Source organism: Vicugna pacos, chromosome 3 (genome assembly GCF_048564905.1).
Source record: "Vicugna pacos chromosome 3, VicPac4, whole genome shotgun sequence".
NCBI lineage: Eukaryota > Metazoa > Chordata > Mammalia > Artiodactyla > Camelidae > Vicugna > Vicugna pacos.
The window spans coordinates 2,499,052-2,517,215 of record NC_132989.1 but is presented as its reverse complement, the minus strand read 5'-3'; the positions used below and the strand labels follow the sequence as shown (position 1 = coordinate 2,517,215).

General features: G+C 55.6%; 1 protein-coding gene across 1 annotated transcript in view; it reads right to left on the bottom strand.

Moving 5' to 3' along the window:
• The window catches only part of OBSCN (obscurin, cytoskeletal calmodulin and titin-interacting RhoGEF), a 161,854-nt gene that overhangs the window by 35,456 nt on the left and 108,234 nt on the right, over positions 1 to 18,164 (bottom strand). Inside the window, exons 63-79 of the mRNA XM_072952458.1 lie at positions 16,460 to 16,732; positions 15,595 to 15,870; positions 14,980 to 15,267; positions 14,600 to 14,875; positions 13,663 to 14,036; positions 12,272 to 13,133; positions 11,208 to 11,486; positions 4,707 to 4,785; positions 4,336 to 4,460; positions 3,986 to 4,183; positions 3,324 to 3,356; positions 3,086 to 3,184; positions 2,687 to 2,905; positions 2,305 to 2,377; positions 1,967 to 2,034; positions 526 to 645; positions 227 to 366 (exon numbers count right to left, since the gene is read on the bottom strand). Coding sequence (XP_072808559.1) covers positions 227 to 366; positions 526 to 645; positions 1,967 to 2,034; positions 2,305 to 2,377; positions 2,687 to 2,905; positions 3,086 to 3,184; positions 3,324 to 3,356; positions 3,986 to 4,183; positions 4,336 to 4,460; positions 4,707 to 4,785; positions 11,208 to 11,486; positions 12,272 to 13,133; positions 13,663 to 14,036; positions 14,600 to 14,875; positions 14,980 to 15,267; positions 15,595 to 15,870; positions 16,460 to 16,732 — 3,782 coding nt within the window. The remainder of the gene's footprint in view (positions 1 to 226; positions 367 to 525; positions 646 to 1,966; positions 2,035 to 2,304; positions 2,378 to 2,686; positions 2,906 to 3,085; positions 3,185 to 3,323; positions 3,357 to 3,985; positions 4,184 to 4,335; positions 4,461 to 4,706; positions 4,786 to 11,207; positions 11,487 to 12,271; positions 13,134 to 13,662; positions 14,037 to 14,599; positions 14,876 to 14,979; positions 15,268 to 15,594; positions 15,871 to 16,459; positions 16,733 to 18,164) is intronic.

Genomic DNA, 18,164 nt, shown 5'->3' with positions numbered 1-18,164 from the left:
CTACTGGGGGGGCTTGGTGGCCAACACTAAAGGGACAAGGGGGAGCCTCTGGGGTGCTGGGGGTACCCTGGGTCATGGCGGGGATGCTGGCTGTTCAGGTGTGTGCCTCACACCTCCTCTGCCCCAGTTCCCCCTGTCCCCGCACAGCCAGCCCCGCCTTCACCCTGTCCCCCACGCCCTCACACCCACTTGCCCACCCCGCCCCACCCACTGCCTGCCCACGCACTTCGCCCCGGGAGTCTCCATCCTCTGACTCTGAGGACGACTCCTGGACGCTGGAGGAGGGGCGGGAACGGCCATGCCGGGGGGACGCCGATGGCGTCTTGGACTCCTCGTCACTGTCAACTCCGGGCACCTGCAGCGTGGCTGGGGGCGTGGCACAGGGCACATGATGCCTGGGAAGGGCCTGCCCGCCATGCCCCCTCCCTGTGGGTCCCCAGGGCATGCAGACGAGGAGTGGCCCCAGCCCCGGAGGCTCAGTCGCAGCCACCCCCTGGACCCCGCTCTATGGCCTGCCGCCCTCACCCTGCGTGATCTTGGCTGACACCATCTCTGTGATCTGCGAAGTGAGCTTCTTCAGGAACTCCTCCGTGCCCACCTCAGCCAAGGACAAGTGGCCAGGGGACTCTGCCGCCAGAAGCTCTCCTGAGGGTCAGACCCTAGCTCAGCTGGCCATGCACTCCACAGACATGCCTAAACACCAATTCCAGGCCCATCCTGGGCTCGCGGGACAGAGGCGCCAAGGAACGCACGGACTTGGGCCAGCACTGCCAGAAGCAGGGAAGGCTGACCACAACTAGGGATCGCTTAGGCTCGAGGGCACCTGAGCCAAGGTATGACCGAGGGGACCACAAACTCAGGGAAGCAGGGTCTGGGCAGCAGGGACAGCAGGTGGCTAGGGGACAGTGGGCAGTCAGGGGACAGCAGGCAGCCAGCATGGCTGCAGGGCGGAGGGTGAAGGCAGCTGAGGGCAAAGCCGGGTAAAGACCAGACCCAGTGGCCAGGCTGGGGTTGGAGCTTGGCGCTGTGGGGGCCCAGTGAAGTTTGTGCCACCCCGATTCCTCTGGCCACTTGGACGCTGGTCTGGGAAGGGGCTTAAGAGGGGCGGAGGTCACAAGGACCTCAGTCAGGCAGTAGGACATAGGGGCAGGTTCTGGACACTGAAGGTAGGGGGCAGGACCCCATATTGCGGCCTGAGGGCTGGGGGTCCAGACCACTGGCAGCTGTGATTTGATGGCTTCGGGTCAAACTTGCTGGAAGTGGGATCCTTTGCGGGGGAGGGACTCTTGAGGTTAAGAGTGAGTGAGGGTGGCCTGGGGTGGGGGCAGCACAGGGAAGGGAGAGGCATGTAAATTAACAAGGCAGGCCCATGGAGAAGTGACCCCAAAGGCGGGGCAACAGGCACACGGGGTACATGACTCCTTTCTCTCTACTTCTGTGCAGACTCAATATTTTCCATAAAAAAAAAAGTTTAAAATATGCTAAGATGTTGGGGCCTGTGCAGGTGGCCAGAAAGTGGCTGGACATGCTGGTGAGGGGCGCACACTTAGAGGCTGGGAGGGAGAGGACCCAGTTTAGGGGCAGGGGGAGAATCCCCAATAAAGCAGGGGACTTGCCAGCACCCATCTCCCTGCACTGCCCTCACCCCAGCCCCCTGCACCTAGGTGTCCACACAGCCCGCTGGACATGAGCTCTGAGCCAAGGGGTGGCTCAGCCCAGGGGCCCCTGACATCGTCTAGCGAGGGTCGGAAATGGCCTGGGGACCAACCAAAGCTCAGACTCAGGACCAACCAAAGCTCAGACTCAGGCCCACAAGAGGCCAGGGAGCCCAAGCCCAGGCAAACATGCGTTCCTGGGGCCACACAGTCCAGAGCAGCCTCGAAGGGCTGGGGCCTCTCAGCCGGGCAGCGTCCTCCACACCTCCTGCCGCCCACCCCGTGCGGATGTGTGCCCACCCGGCCCATACCTTTCCTCTGCCCGGCAAGGTCGGTGAAACCTGCAGTTTCCGACATCTGTGCAGAAACAGCTTGGGTCCTAAAGGGGAAGGAGGTGTCCTGAGAGGCCTGACAGAAAAGAGGGTCTGGGGACAGTGGACCTGGAAGCCACAGACAGGGCCCTGGGGAAGTCTTCCCTTTACGAGGAGGGACTGCGGGCCCAAGCCACATGGCCCAAGAGGGGCAGAGCCAAGCTGGGGTCCAGGATGAGGGCTTCCTCCCCAGCAGCAGCGCCACCCCCACGGCCAGGACCCGCACTCCCAGGACCTGGCTCCTGGCCCCTCTGGCTCTCGAGCAGCCCCTCACTCACCCCTGCAGGAAGGTAGAGATGAGGGCCTCCTTCACCACCGTCTGTTCTTCTGCTGCCTGTGCCTCCTTAGGTACTATCAGGAGAGCGGGGTGAGCCACCAAAATGACACCTCACACCCCTGAACTGATTCTGGTCGGGACCCCCGCTGGGGATGTCTGGACCCCACCCCCAGGGGACTTGGTCCTGTCTTCCGGAGCTCTGAGGAAGGCTGTGCCCAGTGTCCTGACCTGGCCCACAATCACCCCACCAGTGGTAGAAGCTGAGGGGGGTCCCAGGAAGCAACAGCTCAGGGCAGCCGGGGGCTTCTAGGAGGGTCTCAGCCAGCTGAGCAGAGCCCCCACAGGGCAGGGGGTGGGAGCTAGGGTCACCCATGCCCACTCACGGCCAGAGACGTGCAGGCTGGCAGAACAGAGGGCCTGGCCAGCAGCATTGGTGGCGATGCAGGTGTAGGTGCCCTGGTGCTGTCGATCCACATCCAGCAGCACCAGGCTGTGCTGCTGGGCAGAGCTGGCCACAGTGTAGCCCGGCGTCTGGCGGCCGATCCACAGCACACCTTGCTCAGCCTCCTCCCGCAGCCAATGCACCGCTGGGGGCGGGTGTCCTGCCAGCAGAATTGCATGGTGAACAGTCCTACCCAACGCCAGGAGGGTGGCCCTGGGAAGTAGGGGTCTCCTCTGAGCCTCCCTGGGAGCAGTCCTGAGTGAGGGCAGGGAGGGAGCCTACTCTGAGCCTCCCAGAGGGGAAGGTGATCTGAGTGGGACAGGGAGGAAGGACATCCTACCTTCAACCTTCACTGAGAAGGTGATGCTGGAGCCCTTCTTCACCTTCTTTGAGGTGAACTTCTCCAGGAATCGGGGTGGTACCAGCTGTTGATGTGTATCTGGAGAGACATGGAGCAGCTGGTGGTGAACAATGCGGAGCCCCATTTCCACGTGGCTGTCCCCCTCACACACCCTCACTGAACCTGTCCCCAGTGCCCACCCCACCCTCCATCCCTCTGCCCTCTGGAGTCAGCTCACCTGATGCTGGCTTCTCTTCTGGTTCGTTGGGGCCTGAAAGAGGCACAGAAGTCAGACCTACAGCACCAAGGTGCCTCTCTACTGGCTGGGCCTGCCCAGCCGGGTGGGAGTCCCAGGGGTGGCCCTGCCCAGTCCTACACATGCAGCACCTTTCCTAAACCTGGCCATGCAGTCATGGAATTCACACTCAGGCCCCATGGATCAGATGCAATGTCACCTACGCCCACCCAGGAGTCTGGGTCATTGCCCTGAAATCAACACGCGGATGCTTGTCCACAAAACGTCACACAGAAGTGAAGCCAAGGGCAGTACTGGGTCCCTAGGCCAGGGCAGATTTGGACATGACTTGGAATTACCTTGCAGTGCTCAGAACTCTGGAAAATAAGGAAGCTCAGACTTCTACTTCCAAAGTTATCACCTGCCTCTTGTTCCGCACAGTCTGCCAGGGGCCCCACGCCCGCCAGGGTCTAGTCCACCAGCTAGCTGGCCTGCCTGCTGGTCAGTGTTCACGGGCCCCACGACCCACAAGGGGCTCCCTGGGGATCAGCTTCTGGCCACCTGTGACTTCTGCACACAGGGGCAGTGACCCTAGCTCCTAGGCTTACAGGTGGGACTCAGACCAGGTGTGGACGCCAGGCTCTGCTGGGCCCCCCCGCACGCACCTCGGACCCGCAGCCGAGCAGATGAGTAGGCAGCGCCCACGGAGTTACTGACGTAGGCGGAGTACTGGCCGGCATCCTCCCTGGTGACCGAGACAACCTCCAGGGTGTGCAGCATCTTCTTGTCAGCCATGCGGATGTGCGCAGACGCGGTCAGGGGCTGCCCGTCTTTGAACCAGTACAGTCGGGGCGTGGGGTAGCCTGGGGCCGCAGCGGGGCGTGGTTAGCACAGGGCCACTGCCCAGGGGGCACCATGCCCTCCTCAGGCCCTCAGAGACCTCTGGGGGGCGGGTGATCGCCCAGCCTCTGCTGGCGGGAGGCAGCACCTTGCCCTTCACCTCTCTCCCCCTCACCTTTCACCTTGAGCTGGAACTTGGCCAGGCGTGTGCCAGGGGCCACCTGCAGGTCTGTCAACTCCTCCACCACCTGGGGCAGCTGCCCCTCCTCTGAGGTCGACTCTGTGCCCTCTTGTTCCCGGCTGGCGGGGAGAACAAAGGAGGGGCAGACCATGAGGTGGACCGGCGAGGGGCCCAGGTTGGGGAGGCCCAGGGTCGGGGGTGGGGGTGGTTTCTGAGGTCTCCTTTTAGCTGGGCCGAGACCACTGTGGCCTGGTTGAAGGCTCCAGGATACAGATCCTGTGAGTCCAGGCCAGCATGGCCACCCCCACAAAGGGCTTGGGCCCGCCCGCCTGCTGGGCACCGCACGTTTCTGCACAGCCCTCTACCTGGACAGGTAGCCTTGGGCGCTGAAATAAGACGAGGTCTCCGTGGCATCCGCAGCAGTGTCATAGTCCGTGCTGGTCACTGGGGATGAAGGGCGGAGCTGAAATGAGGCCTGGCACACCGCCCGCCTGGGCACAGGCCCCACCCACCCCAGACTCTTCCTGGTTCTTACTGCGCAGCCATCCCTGGGAGCCACTCACATCCAAGTCAGGAGTTGCGGGGGACATGGCTACCCTGGGGCCCAGCCCTGCCCCCAGCTGTCACCAGCCCATGTTTCCAGGCCTGTCACCAACTACACTACCCAACAAATTATAAATACTGGGCATCATAAATAGCAGGCAGTGGCAATATGGCACCCTCCAGTTCCACCCAATTAAGGAACAAGGTGGGGACATAGATCTGTCTCAAAACCAACAGCGAGGGGCTTCCACTTCTAGCCACAAGGGAGAAGAGGGACTGGATCTACCCTCTGCTCTGTCCCCCCAAAATTCGTATGTTGAAATCCTAACCCCCAGCATGGTGGTGTTTGAAGATGAGACCTTAGGGAGATGATCAGGCTTAGTTGAGGTCATGAGGGTGCGGCCTCATGAATGGAATTAGTGCCCTTCCAAGAAGAGACCCCTTGTCCCTTTCCTCATGTGAGGAACAGCACGAAGACGGCTGCCGGCAGCTCAGAAGAGGGCCCTCACCAGAACCCAGCCACTCTGGCCCCCTGATTTCAGACTTCCAGTCTCCATAACTTCGAGCAATAAATTTCTATCATTTAAGCGGCCCCGTCTATGGCACTTTGTTCCAAGCCTGAACTAAGACTCTCTCCCCACTGAAACAACCAAAGAAAAACAAATACAGTGCCTAAAACAATGGTCGTGATGTCACGATTTATAAGAAATATACATTTGGCCTTCCTCCTGTTCCTGACTCAGCGCCCCTAAACCCTTGGAATTTCCTAAATGAGGAGAGCCACAGAAGTGGCTTTTGTTATGCTAATGAGGTGATTTTCTGAAAGACCTTAAGGATGAGGGCTGGTTGCCAGGGTAACCAACCAAGTGATTAGAAGTTTGGGACCCCTCTGACCTCCAGGGAGGGGAGAGGGGCTAGAGAGTGAGTTGATCACTGATCACCAGTGGTCAATGGTGTAATCAGTCGTGCCTGTGTAATGAAGCCTCCCTAAAACCCCAAAAGGACAGAGTTCAGAGAGCTTCCCAGTTGGTGAACACGCAGGGATTCGGTGAGACTAGCCCGCCCCTTCCCACACGCCTTGCCTGTACATCTCTTCCATCTGGCTGTTCTTGAGTTATTTCTTTTTATAATAAACTGCAAATCTAGTAAGTAAAATGTTTCTCTGAGTTCTGTGAACCTCCCTAGCAAATTAATTAAACCTAAGGAAGGCGGCCCTGGAGCCTGGAATGTACAGCTCGTTGGCCAGAAGCACAAGTGACAACCTGGACTTGTAATTGGTGTCTGAAGTGGGTGGGGGAAGCAGACCTGTGGGACTGAGCCTTTTACCTGTAGGATCAGGTGCTATTTCCAGGTGTCAGAATTGAGTTGGATGGCAGGACACTCAACTAGTGTCACAGAGCCTTTTTGTGGGGAAAAATCCCCACACGCTGGAATTGGGTACAGAATTATCAGCATGGTTTCCAAGTGCCTAGGCATTAAGCAAGTGGAGGACAGTCATCTGCTAGAGGTGAAAAATAACAGTGAGCCCTAGAATTGCCTCAGCTTCCTGCCTTAAGTTTCCATGGAGGGGAAACTGAGGCAGGGCCAGGCAGCTTCTGAGCTGAGGAGACAGAGCTCATGTCCTGAGAGACAAAGGCAGCCGGTGTCCACAGAACAGAAAACCAAAGAGAAAGCTGCAGAGAGAGAGGGCCCCCTCCCCTGAAGATTCAGCAGAGCACCGACTGGCACGCTAGGAAGGAACCATCTGAAAGGACCAGAGGAGACGGCACCAGGGCAGCACAAAGACTAGAATATGTCTGTTCACGGTCAGACTGGAAACTTTCACAATTCACAGGGTGTGAGGCAGAGTACTCAAGGACGCTCTCACTTCTCTAGAGGGAGATGCTCAGCCCTGGACTGAGCACTGCCTTCGCCCACCTAACAAATTACACAAGCCAGACTCAAAGGGATCAAATTGATTGCAGGTAACTCACTGCATTCCAGAACAAAGCTCAAGAAGATCTGTAGAAACACAGGATATCCAGCACCCAATGAGACAGGAAGGTAGAGGGCAGGGCACAACCGTTAAAAGAATGACACAACCACTGGGAAGAACAGAACAGGACAAAAACTGATTAAAGCCAACTAGGTCCAAGATGGTGGAAGATTTGACTTCTGGTCGACCTGGAGCCTCAGTACAGGCTCACTGTAATACACTGGAGTGCCAAATGACACCCGCAGGTGCCATGACAGTTCCAGCGCTGACCGTAAAACACCAAAAAGTGGGCAGGGGCCCAGTTCTTTGAAATCCCCACCCCCTCCCCAAAATAGTTGGAATAATTCTCCTACTTGTTGGCCTATGAAATTACTCAGCCCATAAAAATGAACAACCCCATCCCCTGGGGCCACTCTCACTTTCTGAGATGGCTGGCATTCTGTGTAATGTGTATCTCTCTAAATAAACCTGCTTTCACTTTACTTTGTCTCACTCTCGAATTCTTTCCTGCACAAAGCCAAGGACCCTCACTTGGTGGCCCATTCCAGGAGCTTGCCCGAGAGCTGGGACATGATCATCCATTCTCTCACTCCCCCATCTCCTTCAATAACAATGGTAAAATTCACACTGTCAGCCATCCCGTCAAAGATTGTCAGATAGGCAAGAAGGCAGGAAAACACAACCTATACTGTGTAGAATAATCAACAAGTCGAAACCAACTCAGAACTGATACAGATGTTAGAACAGAAAGCACAAAGGTAACACGCAGATATTAGAACTGTATTCTACGTGTTTCGGAAAGCTAAGTAGAGACACAGAACACATAAAAAAGACTCAAGTAGAACTTTCAGAGATAAAAAATACAATGGATGGGATTGATAGCATATTAGCTGCCACAGAAGAAAAGAATAGTGAATGTGAAAGCACAGCAGTAGAAAGTATGCAAAATAAAATGCACAGAGAAAAAAGAATTTTAAAAACTGCAAAGAAGTACAACTTCAACTGGCTTGATATATGCAACTGAAGTCCCCAAATGAAGGGGGAAAGGAAAAATATTTGAAGAAATAATGCCCCCCCAATTTCAAACTAAATGAAAACTATTAACCCCCAATTCTAGAGAAGTTCAATTAACTGCAAGCACAAGGAATATGAAGAGAAGTGCACCAAAGAATATAATCAAATTACTCAAAACCAGTGATAAAAAGAAAATCTTAAAAAGTATCCAGAGACCCTTTTGGCAGAAATTGACAAGCTGATCCGAAAATTCATTTAAAAATGCAAGAGACCCAGGCTGGTCAAAACAATCTTGAACAAGAACCAAGTTGGAAGAGTCACACTTGTTGATTTCAAAACTTAATACAAAGCTACAATAGTCAAAACAGTGTGATAATGGCATAATGACAGACATGTGGATCAATGGAAAAGAAATGAAAGTCAGAAACCTTCTACGTTTAATGGAAATTCACTTATGACAAGAGTTCCAAGTCAATTTTGTCGGGAAAATAGTCCTTTCAACAGATGGTGCTGGAACAGCTGGATTCCCACATGAAAAGAATGAATCGGGACCCCTACCTCGCACTATATACAAAAATGAACTCAAAATGGACCAAAAATCTAAATATAAGAGAAGAAAGCATAGGTGTAAATCTTTATGACTTTGGATTAGACAATGATTTCTTAGATACGACAAGTAAAGCACAAGAAACCAAAGAAAATGTAGCTAAACTGTGCTCCATCAAAATTTAAAACTTTTGTGCATCAAAGAACAGTATCAAGGGACTGACAAGACAACACATAGAATGGGAGAAGAGATTTGAAAATCACATATCTGATAAGGATCTAGTATCCAGAATATATGAAGACCTCTTACAACTCAAAAGGACAAATAACCCAATTTTAAAACAGACAAAGGATATGCATTGGCATTTCTCCAAAAAAAAAAAAAAAAAGATACACAAATGGCCAGTAAGCACACGAAAAGATGCTTAACATCGTTAGTTAGTAGGGAAACACAAATTAAAACCACAATGAGGTACCATTTCACACCCATTAGGATGGCTATTATTGAGAAGATGAATAATAACAAGCACTGGCAAAGATGTGGGGAAACTGGAACCCTTGTACATTGCTGGCGGGAATGTAAAACGGTGTAGCCACTGTGGGAAATAGTTTGGCTCCTAAAAGTTAAAAAACCAAACAACAAAAGGACATAGAATGTATCATTCCATTTATATGAAAAGTCCTGAATAGGCAAACTGACAGAGACAGAAAGTAGATTAATAGTTGCCAAGGGCTGGGGGAGGGGAATGGGAAGTGACAGCCAATGGGTGTGGGGTTTCTTTCTGGAATGATGAAAATGTTCTGGAATTAGATGGTAGCACAGCCTTGTGAATATATTAAAAACCACTGAGTTGTGCATTTTTAAATGGCGAATTTTATGGTGTGCAAATATCTAAAAATTTTAAAATCCCAATAGAAAAGATAAGTTATGTACAGAGAAACAAAGACAAGAATGGCATCACATTTCTCACTGGAAACAATGCACGCTAGTAGACGATGGAATAAATCTTTAAAATATGAAAAGAAAAAACTGTCCTAGAAAAATATCCTAAAGAAAAGCAAAATAAAGACTTTTTTTTTTCAGATATACCCACTACAAAAAATGTTAAAAGATGTCCTTCAGGCAGAAAGACAGTGTTACCAGATGGAAATCTAGATCCACATAGCAGAATAAAGAGCTTGGAAATTAAAGTACTTGGGTAAATATGTAAGATCTTGTCTTAAGATAATTGACTTGTTATTGTAGTGTGTGTTTTTTTTAAGTCATTTTTCCTTTTTATTTTGAAAGAATTGTAGATTCTCACGCTTTTCTAAGAAATAATACAGAGATCCCATTTACTCTTTACTGTGTCCAGCAATGTTTATTTCTCTCTTAACTATAAAAGGTGACATTGATATGATGCCTTGACCTTGTCCAGATTTCAAAAGTTTCACATGAACTCCATTGAGTGCATGTACATTAATTTGATGCAACAAAATGAATATTATCATAGAGGTTGCACATCAATAATGTTTTCCTTTTCCTTGCCGAGTAGTATTCCATAGACTAGCCATATCATAGTTTAACCATTCATCCTCTGAAGGACAGGTGGGTCATTACCAGTTTGGGGCTATTGGGACTAAAGCTTCTATGAGTATTCTGGTACAGGTTTTATCACGAATTTGAGTTTTTATTTATCTGTGATAAATACCAAAAAAGGCAATTGTTGGATCATATGATAGCTACATAGTTTTATGAGCAACTGCAAATTGTTTTCCAGAAAATTGTTTTCCAGAGTAGTTTCTCCCCTTTAACGTTCTCACCAGCAACATATGAGAGATCCCATTTCTCTGCATGCTTACCTGCCTTTGGCCATCCTGGGATGTGTTCAGTGGTATCTCACTGGGGCTTTTACTTCTATTTCCCTGATCGTTTATGATGTTGAACATTTTCCATATGCTTATTCGCCTCCTGTACATCCTCTCCATTCAATGTATGGACATGTCTTTCACTCCTACTCAAAGTGGATTTTTTTTACTGTTTACTTTTGAGCTTTCTTTACGTATTTTTAGTCTTTTATAAGATACATGATTTGCAGATTTTTTTTTCTCCCAGCCTGTAGCATTTCATCCTCAACACCTGGTTTTCCTCAGAGTAAAAATTTTTAACTCCAAGGAAGTCCAGTTTACCAATTGTTCCTGTTATGGGTCAAGTCTAAGCAGTCTATTCCTAGCCCAAGGCCCTGAAGATTTCCACCTATTTTTTTTCTGAAAGTTTTATAGGTTCATATTTTCCATTTAAGAATCTAATCCATTCTGAGCTAATTTTCATAAGGTTGAGGTTCATTTTATGGCATACGAATGTCCAAATTACTCGAGTACCATTTGAAATCCCATCTTTGAATTTGAAATTCTATCCTTGCTCCATTTAATTGCTTTTGCATTTTTGTCAAAAATCAGATGGATATGCTCGTACTGAAGTTATCTGGAGGCTCTCCAGGAATCAGGGACAAAGCTCAAATATATATTTCTTATTGCATCTCAGTGCCATTAATCACCCATTGTGCCCACGGGGCCACCTCCAAACCTTTCCAGGTCCCTCCCCAGTCCAATCACTTCTTAAAGAGATCAGACCCCACCCCCACCCCATTCAGGGGTCTACCGGAGAACTCTCCATGTGCCACAAGACATTGCAGCCCCAAAGCCTGCCTGGTCTAGGACCAGTGCTCTCCAGGTCATCCTCCAGCTCAGCACTGCCTCTGCCTGCCAGAGCCCCACCCTGGACCATCAAACCCCAGCGGGCACTCACAGTCCACACGGAGCTCTGCCTTGGTGGAGGACACACCCACGCTGTTCTCGGCCAGGCAGCGGTAGACACCCATGTCGGCCGGCACCACAGCCGTGATGATGAGCTGGTGGCCGCCCTGCTGGTCCTCGCTGATCATGTAGTGGTCGTCCTCCTCCAGCACCCTCCCGTCCTTGAACCAGCGCACAGTGGGCATGGGTTGGCCTGTCACCACACAGTCAAAGCTCACAGGGTACCCATCCAGCACTTCCTGATTCTGCAGCTCAGTCAGGAACACCGGGGCTGGGAGGGACAAACAGGACACACAGCACGTTAGCCCCGGACTCCTCCCAGTTGCCCCAGCTGCCAGCCATTTGATGTGCGTGATCTGCATGGCACCCATCCACCTGAGTGCTCAGACTGGCGGCCAAACAGAGATCTGTCTCTGCCAGCTGAGCTCTTCCCTCCTCCCCATTCTCCGGAGGAATCCTCTCTTTGCATCCTGGCTCTCAAGCTACCATGAGAGGCCAGAGAGACAGCACACAGGAAACGGGGAGGAAGGGAAAATAAAGAGAAAACCAAGACTTGTTGTCTGAGAGTGCAGGCATTCGAGTGACTCAGAATTGAAGAGGGATGATGCTGGGGGTTATTAATGATACCGTCTTTGCTGTTCCTAGGGAGATGCAAGTAAACAGTGAAATGGCTTTTTAATTACTTTTAATTGTAGAGTGGAAATGGGGTTCAGACTGGACTATATGGGACCCCATCTTTTATACAGATTACATCTCAAGCCCTCATGGTGGGAAAAAGGTCCTAAACTCTAGGAAGTCAGTATTCCCAAGTCCATTTCACAGAATAGGATGCTGAGGCTCAAAGAAGCTAGCTAATTACAGGCAGAGCTGGGATGTAAACTGAGCTCTGTCTAAGCCCGAAGTCAGGGCTCTTCCCAGCTCAGTGGGCTGCATCTGCAAACGGCCAGAAGCGAAAGCTCAGCCACCTCCTTAACTTTTCAGCTGACCCTGGTCACCGCCACTGGCTTTGGTCCTCTTCTCCGCCCACCCCCTGACCCAGGTAGCTTGCAGACTCACCAGCCTCTGAGGTCAGCCCTGGCTCCGGAGGGGCTGCCGGGGTGGGGGCCCCCTTGCCAATGCGCATCTCCACCCCCTGCAGCCCCTGCTCCAACAGACTGACGTCCACTCCGATGCCCTGGGAGCTGAACATCTCCTGGAAGCAGGTGGCCGCCCGGTGGGCCTCGGCAAGTGTCTCGAAGCGGATGCAGACGAAGTTCTCGTCTTCACGGTACGTCTGCCAGTCCCCAGGTTCCTCGGGCTCTGCCTTGCCCTCGTCAGCACTGAAGAAGATCTCCTCGTCTGAAACGTCTGCTGGGCCCTTGGTGCGGAAGAGGCGGTGCAGCCGCCGGGCTGCCCGGCGGAAGGTGTCATCCAGTTCACCCCCGGAGGAACTCTCGGTCTCGCTCTCCGTCCCACTGACCACCACACAGGCACTGTGGGTCACGTGGCCGAACTTGTTGCTCACCTGACAGGTATAGCGGCCAGCATCGGCCCGGCCCAGGCTGGTGACCAGCAGAGAGCAGGTGCCATCCCCAAGCTGGTCAATGTGGTGGTGCCGGCCATCGGTCAGCTCCACGCCATCCTTCAGCCAGTGGGCACGCACATCTGTCTTGCTGGACACGACGCACTCCAGGTGCAGGACATCCCCCACCTGTGCCACAGTGTCCCCAAACGTGCGGCAAAACACAGGCCCCTCCTGCTGCTGCATCTCCTTCCGAACCTTGTAACCCTTGAAGGCAGCCTGGATCTTCACAGCTGCCTTGTCCATGGACAGGTCACCCTGGTCCTTGGCACTCAGGTCCCCTAGCGGTTGGCGCTCTGCAGCTGGCTTCTCCTGCTGCTTCTGTGGCTTCCCAGAGGGGGCTGCTGGAGCCTCAACCTGTGTGCACAGGTAAGGGAGGGCACCTGAGGCCTCGGATAGGGAAATGATGGTGCAGGGACACACAGAGGGCAGAGGGAAATGAGCCCAGGTCTGCTAGCCCAGCTCCACATCTCGCATGCCTCCTGCCTGCTGGCTGCTGGCAACCGTACTGCCTTCATGACGCCAGATGCCCGATGGCTTCTATTGTTGCCAAAGAGCAAGCCCACCCTCCTTGAAACTGTTTTCCTGAAAGTGGGACAGAGCTGTGAGGAACACCACGAAGACGCTGCCTCCAGCTCTTCAGAAAATTTGAACAGCCAGGTGGATGGATGGATAGATGGCTTGTGAATGGATGGATGGGCAGGTGCACGACCGATAGATGGGCAGACGGTGGATGGATGGATGGGTGAATCAGTGGATGGATGGATCAATGGACAGTGAATGGACAGATGGACAGATAGTGGATGGATGGCGTGTGAATGAATGATGGAGCGGCGAAGATCTGAAAGGCCAAGGCCTCTCCTGGCAGGGAAGGCTGGAGACGCACCTTGGTGGCCAGTGGTGAGGCACCGGGCCTCCCAGCCTTCTTGAGGTAGGTGACCAGGGAAGGAGTGCCCGCCCGGGACTCGTCATCAGAGCTGGTGTGCGAGAGGTCGGCCTCGCCAGTGCGTGCCAGCTCGTCGGCCGTGGAGTAGTCCTCAGAGAGGTCGGGAGCCACCTCCTCCACCTCGTGCCGTAGGCTCTGCGGGCGTCCGTCCTCCTCGGGGAGCTCGCTGATGGAGTCCAGCGTCGGCTCGCGGCTCATGCGGCGCTTCCGGGCCAGGGCCTCCCACAGCAGGTGCAGGTCCCCTTCCTGGGCCGCCTCAGGGGGCAGGCTGGGCTGCGCCGGGACCTCGTCCCCAGATTCTGGGGTCAGTACCACTGAGAAGGGCAGGAGACTGATCAGCCAGGTGGGGACAGAGCCACGATCCCAAGCTGGCCTTGGCTGCTGACTTCGGGTCCCCACAATAGGACTCTGCTGCCTGCCTGGGCCCCCAGAGATGCACAATTTTTACAAGGTTTTAGAGGCTCTGAATGGCTCTCTCAGGGCTTCAGCTTCCCCTGATCAAGCCAGGCCTCAGTCTCCCGAGCACCAGGCCAGGATCAGTGCAAGTGCAGAGGGGCTCAGAGTGCAGGGGGTTCAAAGAGCAGGGGCCCAAGGGTTTAAGGAACCAGCAGTGGGTACGAAGGGCTGACATGGCCAGCATCGTACTCAGAAAGAGTTCTGGCCTCAGATGTCAGTGACACGGGTTCTGAGGGAGGCTGAGCTACACAGGGTTTGCGCATCTCCCTACCCTGGCCCCAGTCTTTCTTGGTGGGAGACAGTCTCCTCAGGAGAACTCCCTGAAGTTCCCCGAGAGACAGAGCTGGTGAGGAAGATGGCTGGCCCACTCCATGCCCCAGGGCTCCCCTGTCTCCTGCACGCTGGGCCCTGGAAGACATACCCTGGAAGGCAGCAGCTGCCACAGAGGCCGGGTCCTGGACCGGGCCGCAGCGGTACTCTCCCTGGTCCTCCGCTGAGAAGCCCCGGATCACCAGCATCTGCCGCTGGCCCTGGCAGAGAACCTGGAAGCGCCCACTGGGCTGGATGCGCTCTGTTCCCTTCAGCCAGACGACCTCGCCAGCCTCGGCCACCTCGCACTCTAGACAAACGTCCTCCCCGACTGCCACCTGCCGGCTCTCGGGTGCAGGGGGCACAGATGTGGGCTCCTGGGGCTCTTCTGCGAACAGCAACCAGGGAGGGTGCCTCAGCAAGGGTGTAGGAGGGAGCTCCCCCAGCTTGGGACTCCCTCCCTCACCAGCCAGGACTAAAGCGGCAACTCACCCAGCCTCACTGTCTGGGGCAGGTACACGGGCTCCCCGGCCCCCGCGGGGCCCACTGCGGCCACGCGGAAGCGGTAGGCCTCCCCTGGGGCCAGGCCATCCACCACGCACTCGGGGCCAGGTACCAGCTCGTGGCACAGCTGCCACGCTCCTGTGGCCGCGGCCTTCATCTCTACCCGATAGCCACAGAGGCCGCCCCCACCGTCGCTGGTGGGCGCCACCCAAGACAACGTCACGGAGCTGCCTCTGTGCCCCACCACCTCCGCATCTTCAGGGGGGTCGGGGAGGCCTGCAGAGGCAGGGGGAGTGCGGCCCCATGGTCAGCGCAGCGGCACCCAGTCGGCACACCCAGCCCTGCTCACCCTGGGGTCTGCTCAGGGTGCAGTGTGGGCCACCCCCCTAACCCGGAGTCCTGTGCGTCACTGTGCCCCACAGCCCAGACTTTCTGAGGTGGCGAGGAGCATGTGTTTGAAGAGACTGAGTGCCCGAAGCCCACCTAGCACTGGGGACCCCCGAGAGCTCCCCGCAGCCTCTGGGGCTGGAACCTCCTGTCCCCCCACCCATCTCCCGGACAGCCCCGGACCCAAGCTGCAGCAGGCAGGCCCCCATCACCCACCCAGCACAGTGAGCCGTGCCGAGGCCACGGCATCCCGGGCGGCAAAGGTGACCTCGCCGGCGTGGCGCAGCTGGGCCTGGTGCAGCAGCAGGGAGTGGTGGCTGCCGTCGGCGGTGACTGTCCAGTCGGCATCGTCCGGCTGCACGGCAGCCCCATTGATGTACCAGGTCGCTTCGCCCACCAGCACCGCCTCGCTGAGCGTGCAGCTGAAGCTGGCTTTCTCCCCGGTTCGCACGGTCACGTCCCGGGGGTGCTCCAAGATCTCCAAGCGCCAGCCTAGGGGCAGGATGGGGTGGCAGCGTGAGCACCGGGGCTGAGGGGGCTCAGAAACACCCACACTGCCCGCTCCCATCACCCTCACACAGAGGAGGGGGCCTAGCCTCCGGTGGGAGCGGTCTCAGAGATCCGTGTCCCCAACACTGCCACCCCACACTGGTGGCCCCAGGCTCCGGGGGTCAGTCTCAAAACCGATTCCCTTCTCCGAAGCCCCAGGCTCCCCTCAGGGCCGAGCTGCCCAGCACCCACTGAGGGGAGTGTCAGAAACCTACCCCCCACTTCCGCCCCACTCCTCCCCAACTCCCACCACCAAACATCTGGTGAGAGAGGTCTCGGTACCCTGTGCCCCACTGGGACCACCACCTCACGTGACATCCGGTGGGGGGGTCTAAGAGGCCCCCGCCCCCGCAGTGGGGCGTCTGGAGAAGCCTGAGAGACCCACGCCCTGCCCTGTGGCCTCAGCGCCTCCCCCTTGAAGCAGGGTACCCCGTAGGAGGGGTCTCAGGACCAGTCCCCCCCTTGCAGTGGGGCATTGGGGGAGGGGGTTGCAGCGACCTATGCTCGCCTCCCCGCGGCCCACATCCCTAACCTCTGACTGTGAGGAATGCAGAAGTCACCATGTCCCCCGCCAGGAAGGTCACCCGGCAACTGTCCTGCGGCCGCAGGTTTTTGAGCAGCAGCAGGTGCCGCAGGCCGTTGTCGAAGTAGACCACCTCGACGTTCTCGGAGGTGTGCACCGGCTCGTCGTCCAGCAGCCAGGTGTGGGCGGCCACCTCTGGCCGGGACAAGTGGCACTCAAACAGCGCCTCGCCGCCCTCGGGTGCCTCCACATTCTCCAGGCCCTTGACCACCGTGTTCTTCGCTGTGGAGAGAGGGGGGCGGCTCAAGACATGCTGGGGGCTCCCGCGGACCAGCACCCCCAACAGTCAGGTGGGAGACACGCCCCCTCCGCCAATGCCCAGGACCAAGGGCCTAACAGAGGGCAGCCAGGTGGGGGGCGGCTGCGTGTCCACCTGGAGTAGCCACACAGGGACCTCCTGGGGCCCCGCCCACCCCTACCCTGTCACCAGGCCTGTGGCTGGGGAGGGGGCGTTCCTCCCCAGCTCACAGGCAAGACGCCGCACAGATGTTCAGACTGAAAACTCACTGGAGGCCACAGTGAGGCTCCCCTTCTTTTTCAGCCCCAGACCTGCCGGGCTGCTCCCTGCACTCCAGTGGACCAGACAGACCTCTGCCCTAATTCTCGTGTACATGCAGCCAGTATATAATAAGTAGTAACTCTACACATTATTCGTGGAAGCCATGAGGTCAGGACTAGGTATGCCAGGCCCCAGCCCCAGCTCAGTGCCTGGTCCCCACGGGGGACTAGCCACTTTGAACGGCCCATTCCCACAACAGGCTGCCTATACTGAAGGCAACGCCAATGAGCTTCAAAGTCCAGGGGGAGCTTCCTGGATCAGGTGGATCTGTGAGGCCGGGCATGGCTGAGCCAGGTGGTGGAGGTGTCCAGGCAGGAGGAGTGACAAGAGGGGACAAAGCCAGACTGGGGGCAACAGGCAGGGGTAAAGCCAGGCAGGAAGGGGTACCAGGTGACCCAGGGCTGTCCAGGACGCTGGGGAAGTCTGGCCTTGACCCACGCAGTAACAAGGAGCCACTGCGGTCACTGAGAGTGGTGGTAGCCTGGCCTGAGCTCCAGGCCCACAACCCCACCTGCCGTCAGGGGTGTGCGCCCTAAATGGAACCAGCACAAAGCTCTGATGCTCCCTCCCAGCTTGTCCACAGAGGCCACACCCTCCTCAAGCAGCGGTGTTCCCTCTGGACGGAGGTCTCCCGGGGAGTTAAGCGGGAAGGGCATCTCAGAGCAGAGGACCCACAGGGCCCATCCACATCCCTCTCCTCGCCGCCCTCCTGGCCCAGGTCAGCTCATACCCTAGACTCTCCGACATCCCTGCTCCTCTCCTCCCCGAGTCAGGACTGACAGAGCCTACAGGGGCTTGGGAGTGCACCCCACATCTCCGTGTGCCTGGGGGGGTGGCAACCAGCCCGTCAGATCAGGGCTGCGGCTGCTCTTGGCCGTGATGGGACGGGTGGGGTGCGGGGGGAGGCTGGGCCTGCAGTCACTGCTGGAGCTCGCCCTCCTTAGCTCCCATTCAAGGATCAAGACCGCTTTGTCTCAATAAAATCCCAGATTTTAAAGCAGAAGTGAGCCTCTGAGGCCTCCCGCCTGCCGTCAGCTACTTCTCTGCATTCTGTTCTCTACTCCCAGCCTGAGGCCCTGAATGTTCTGCGCCAGA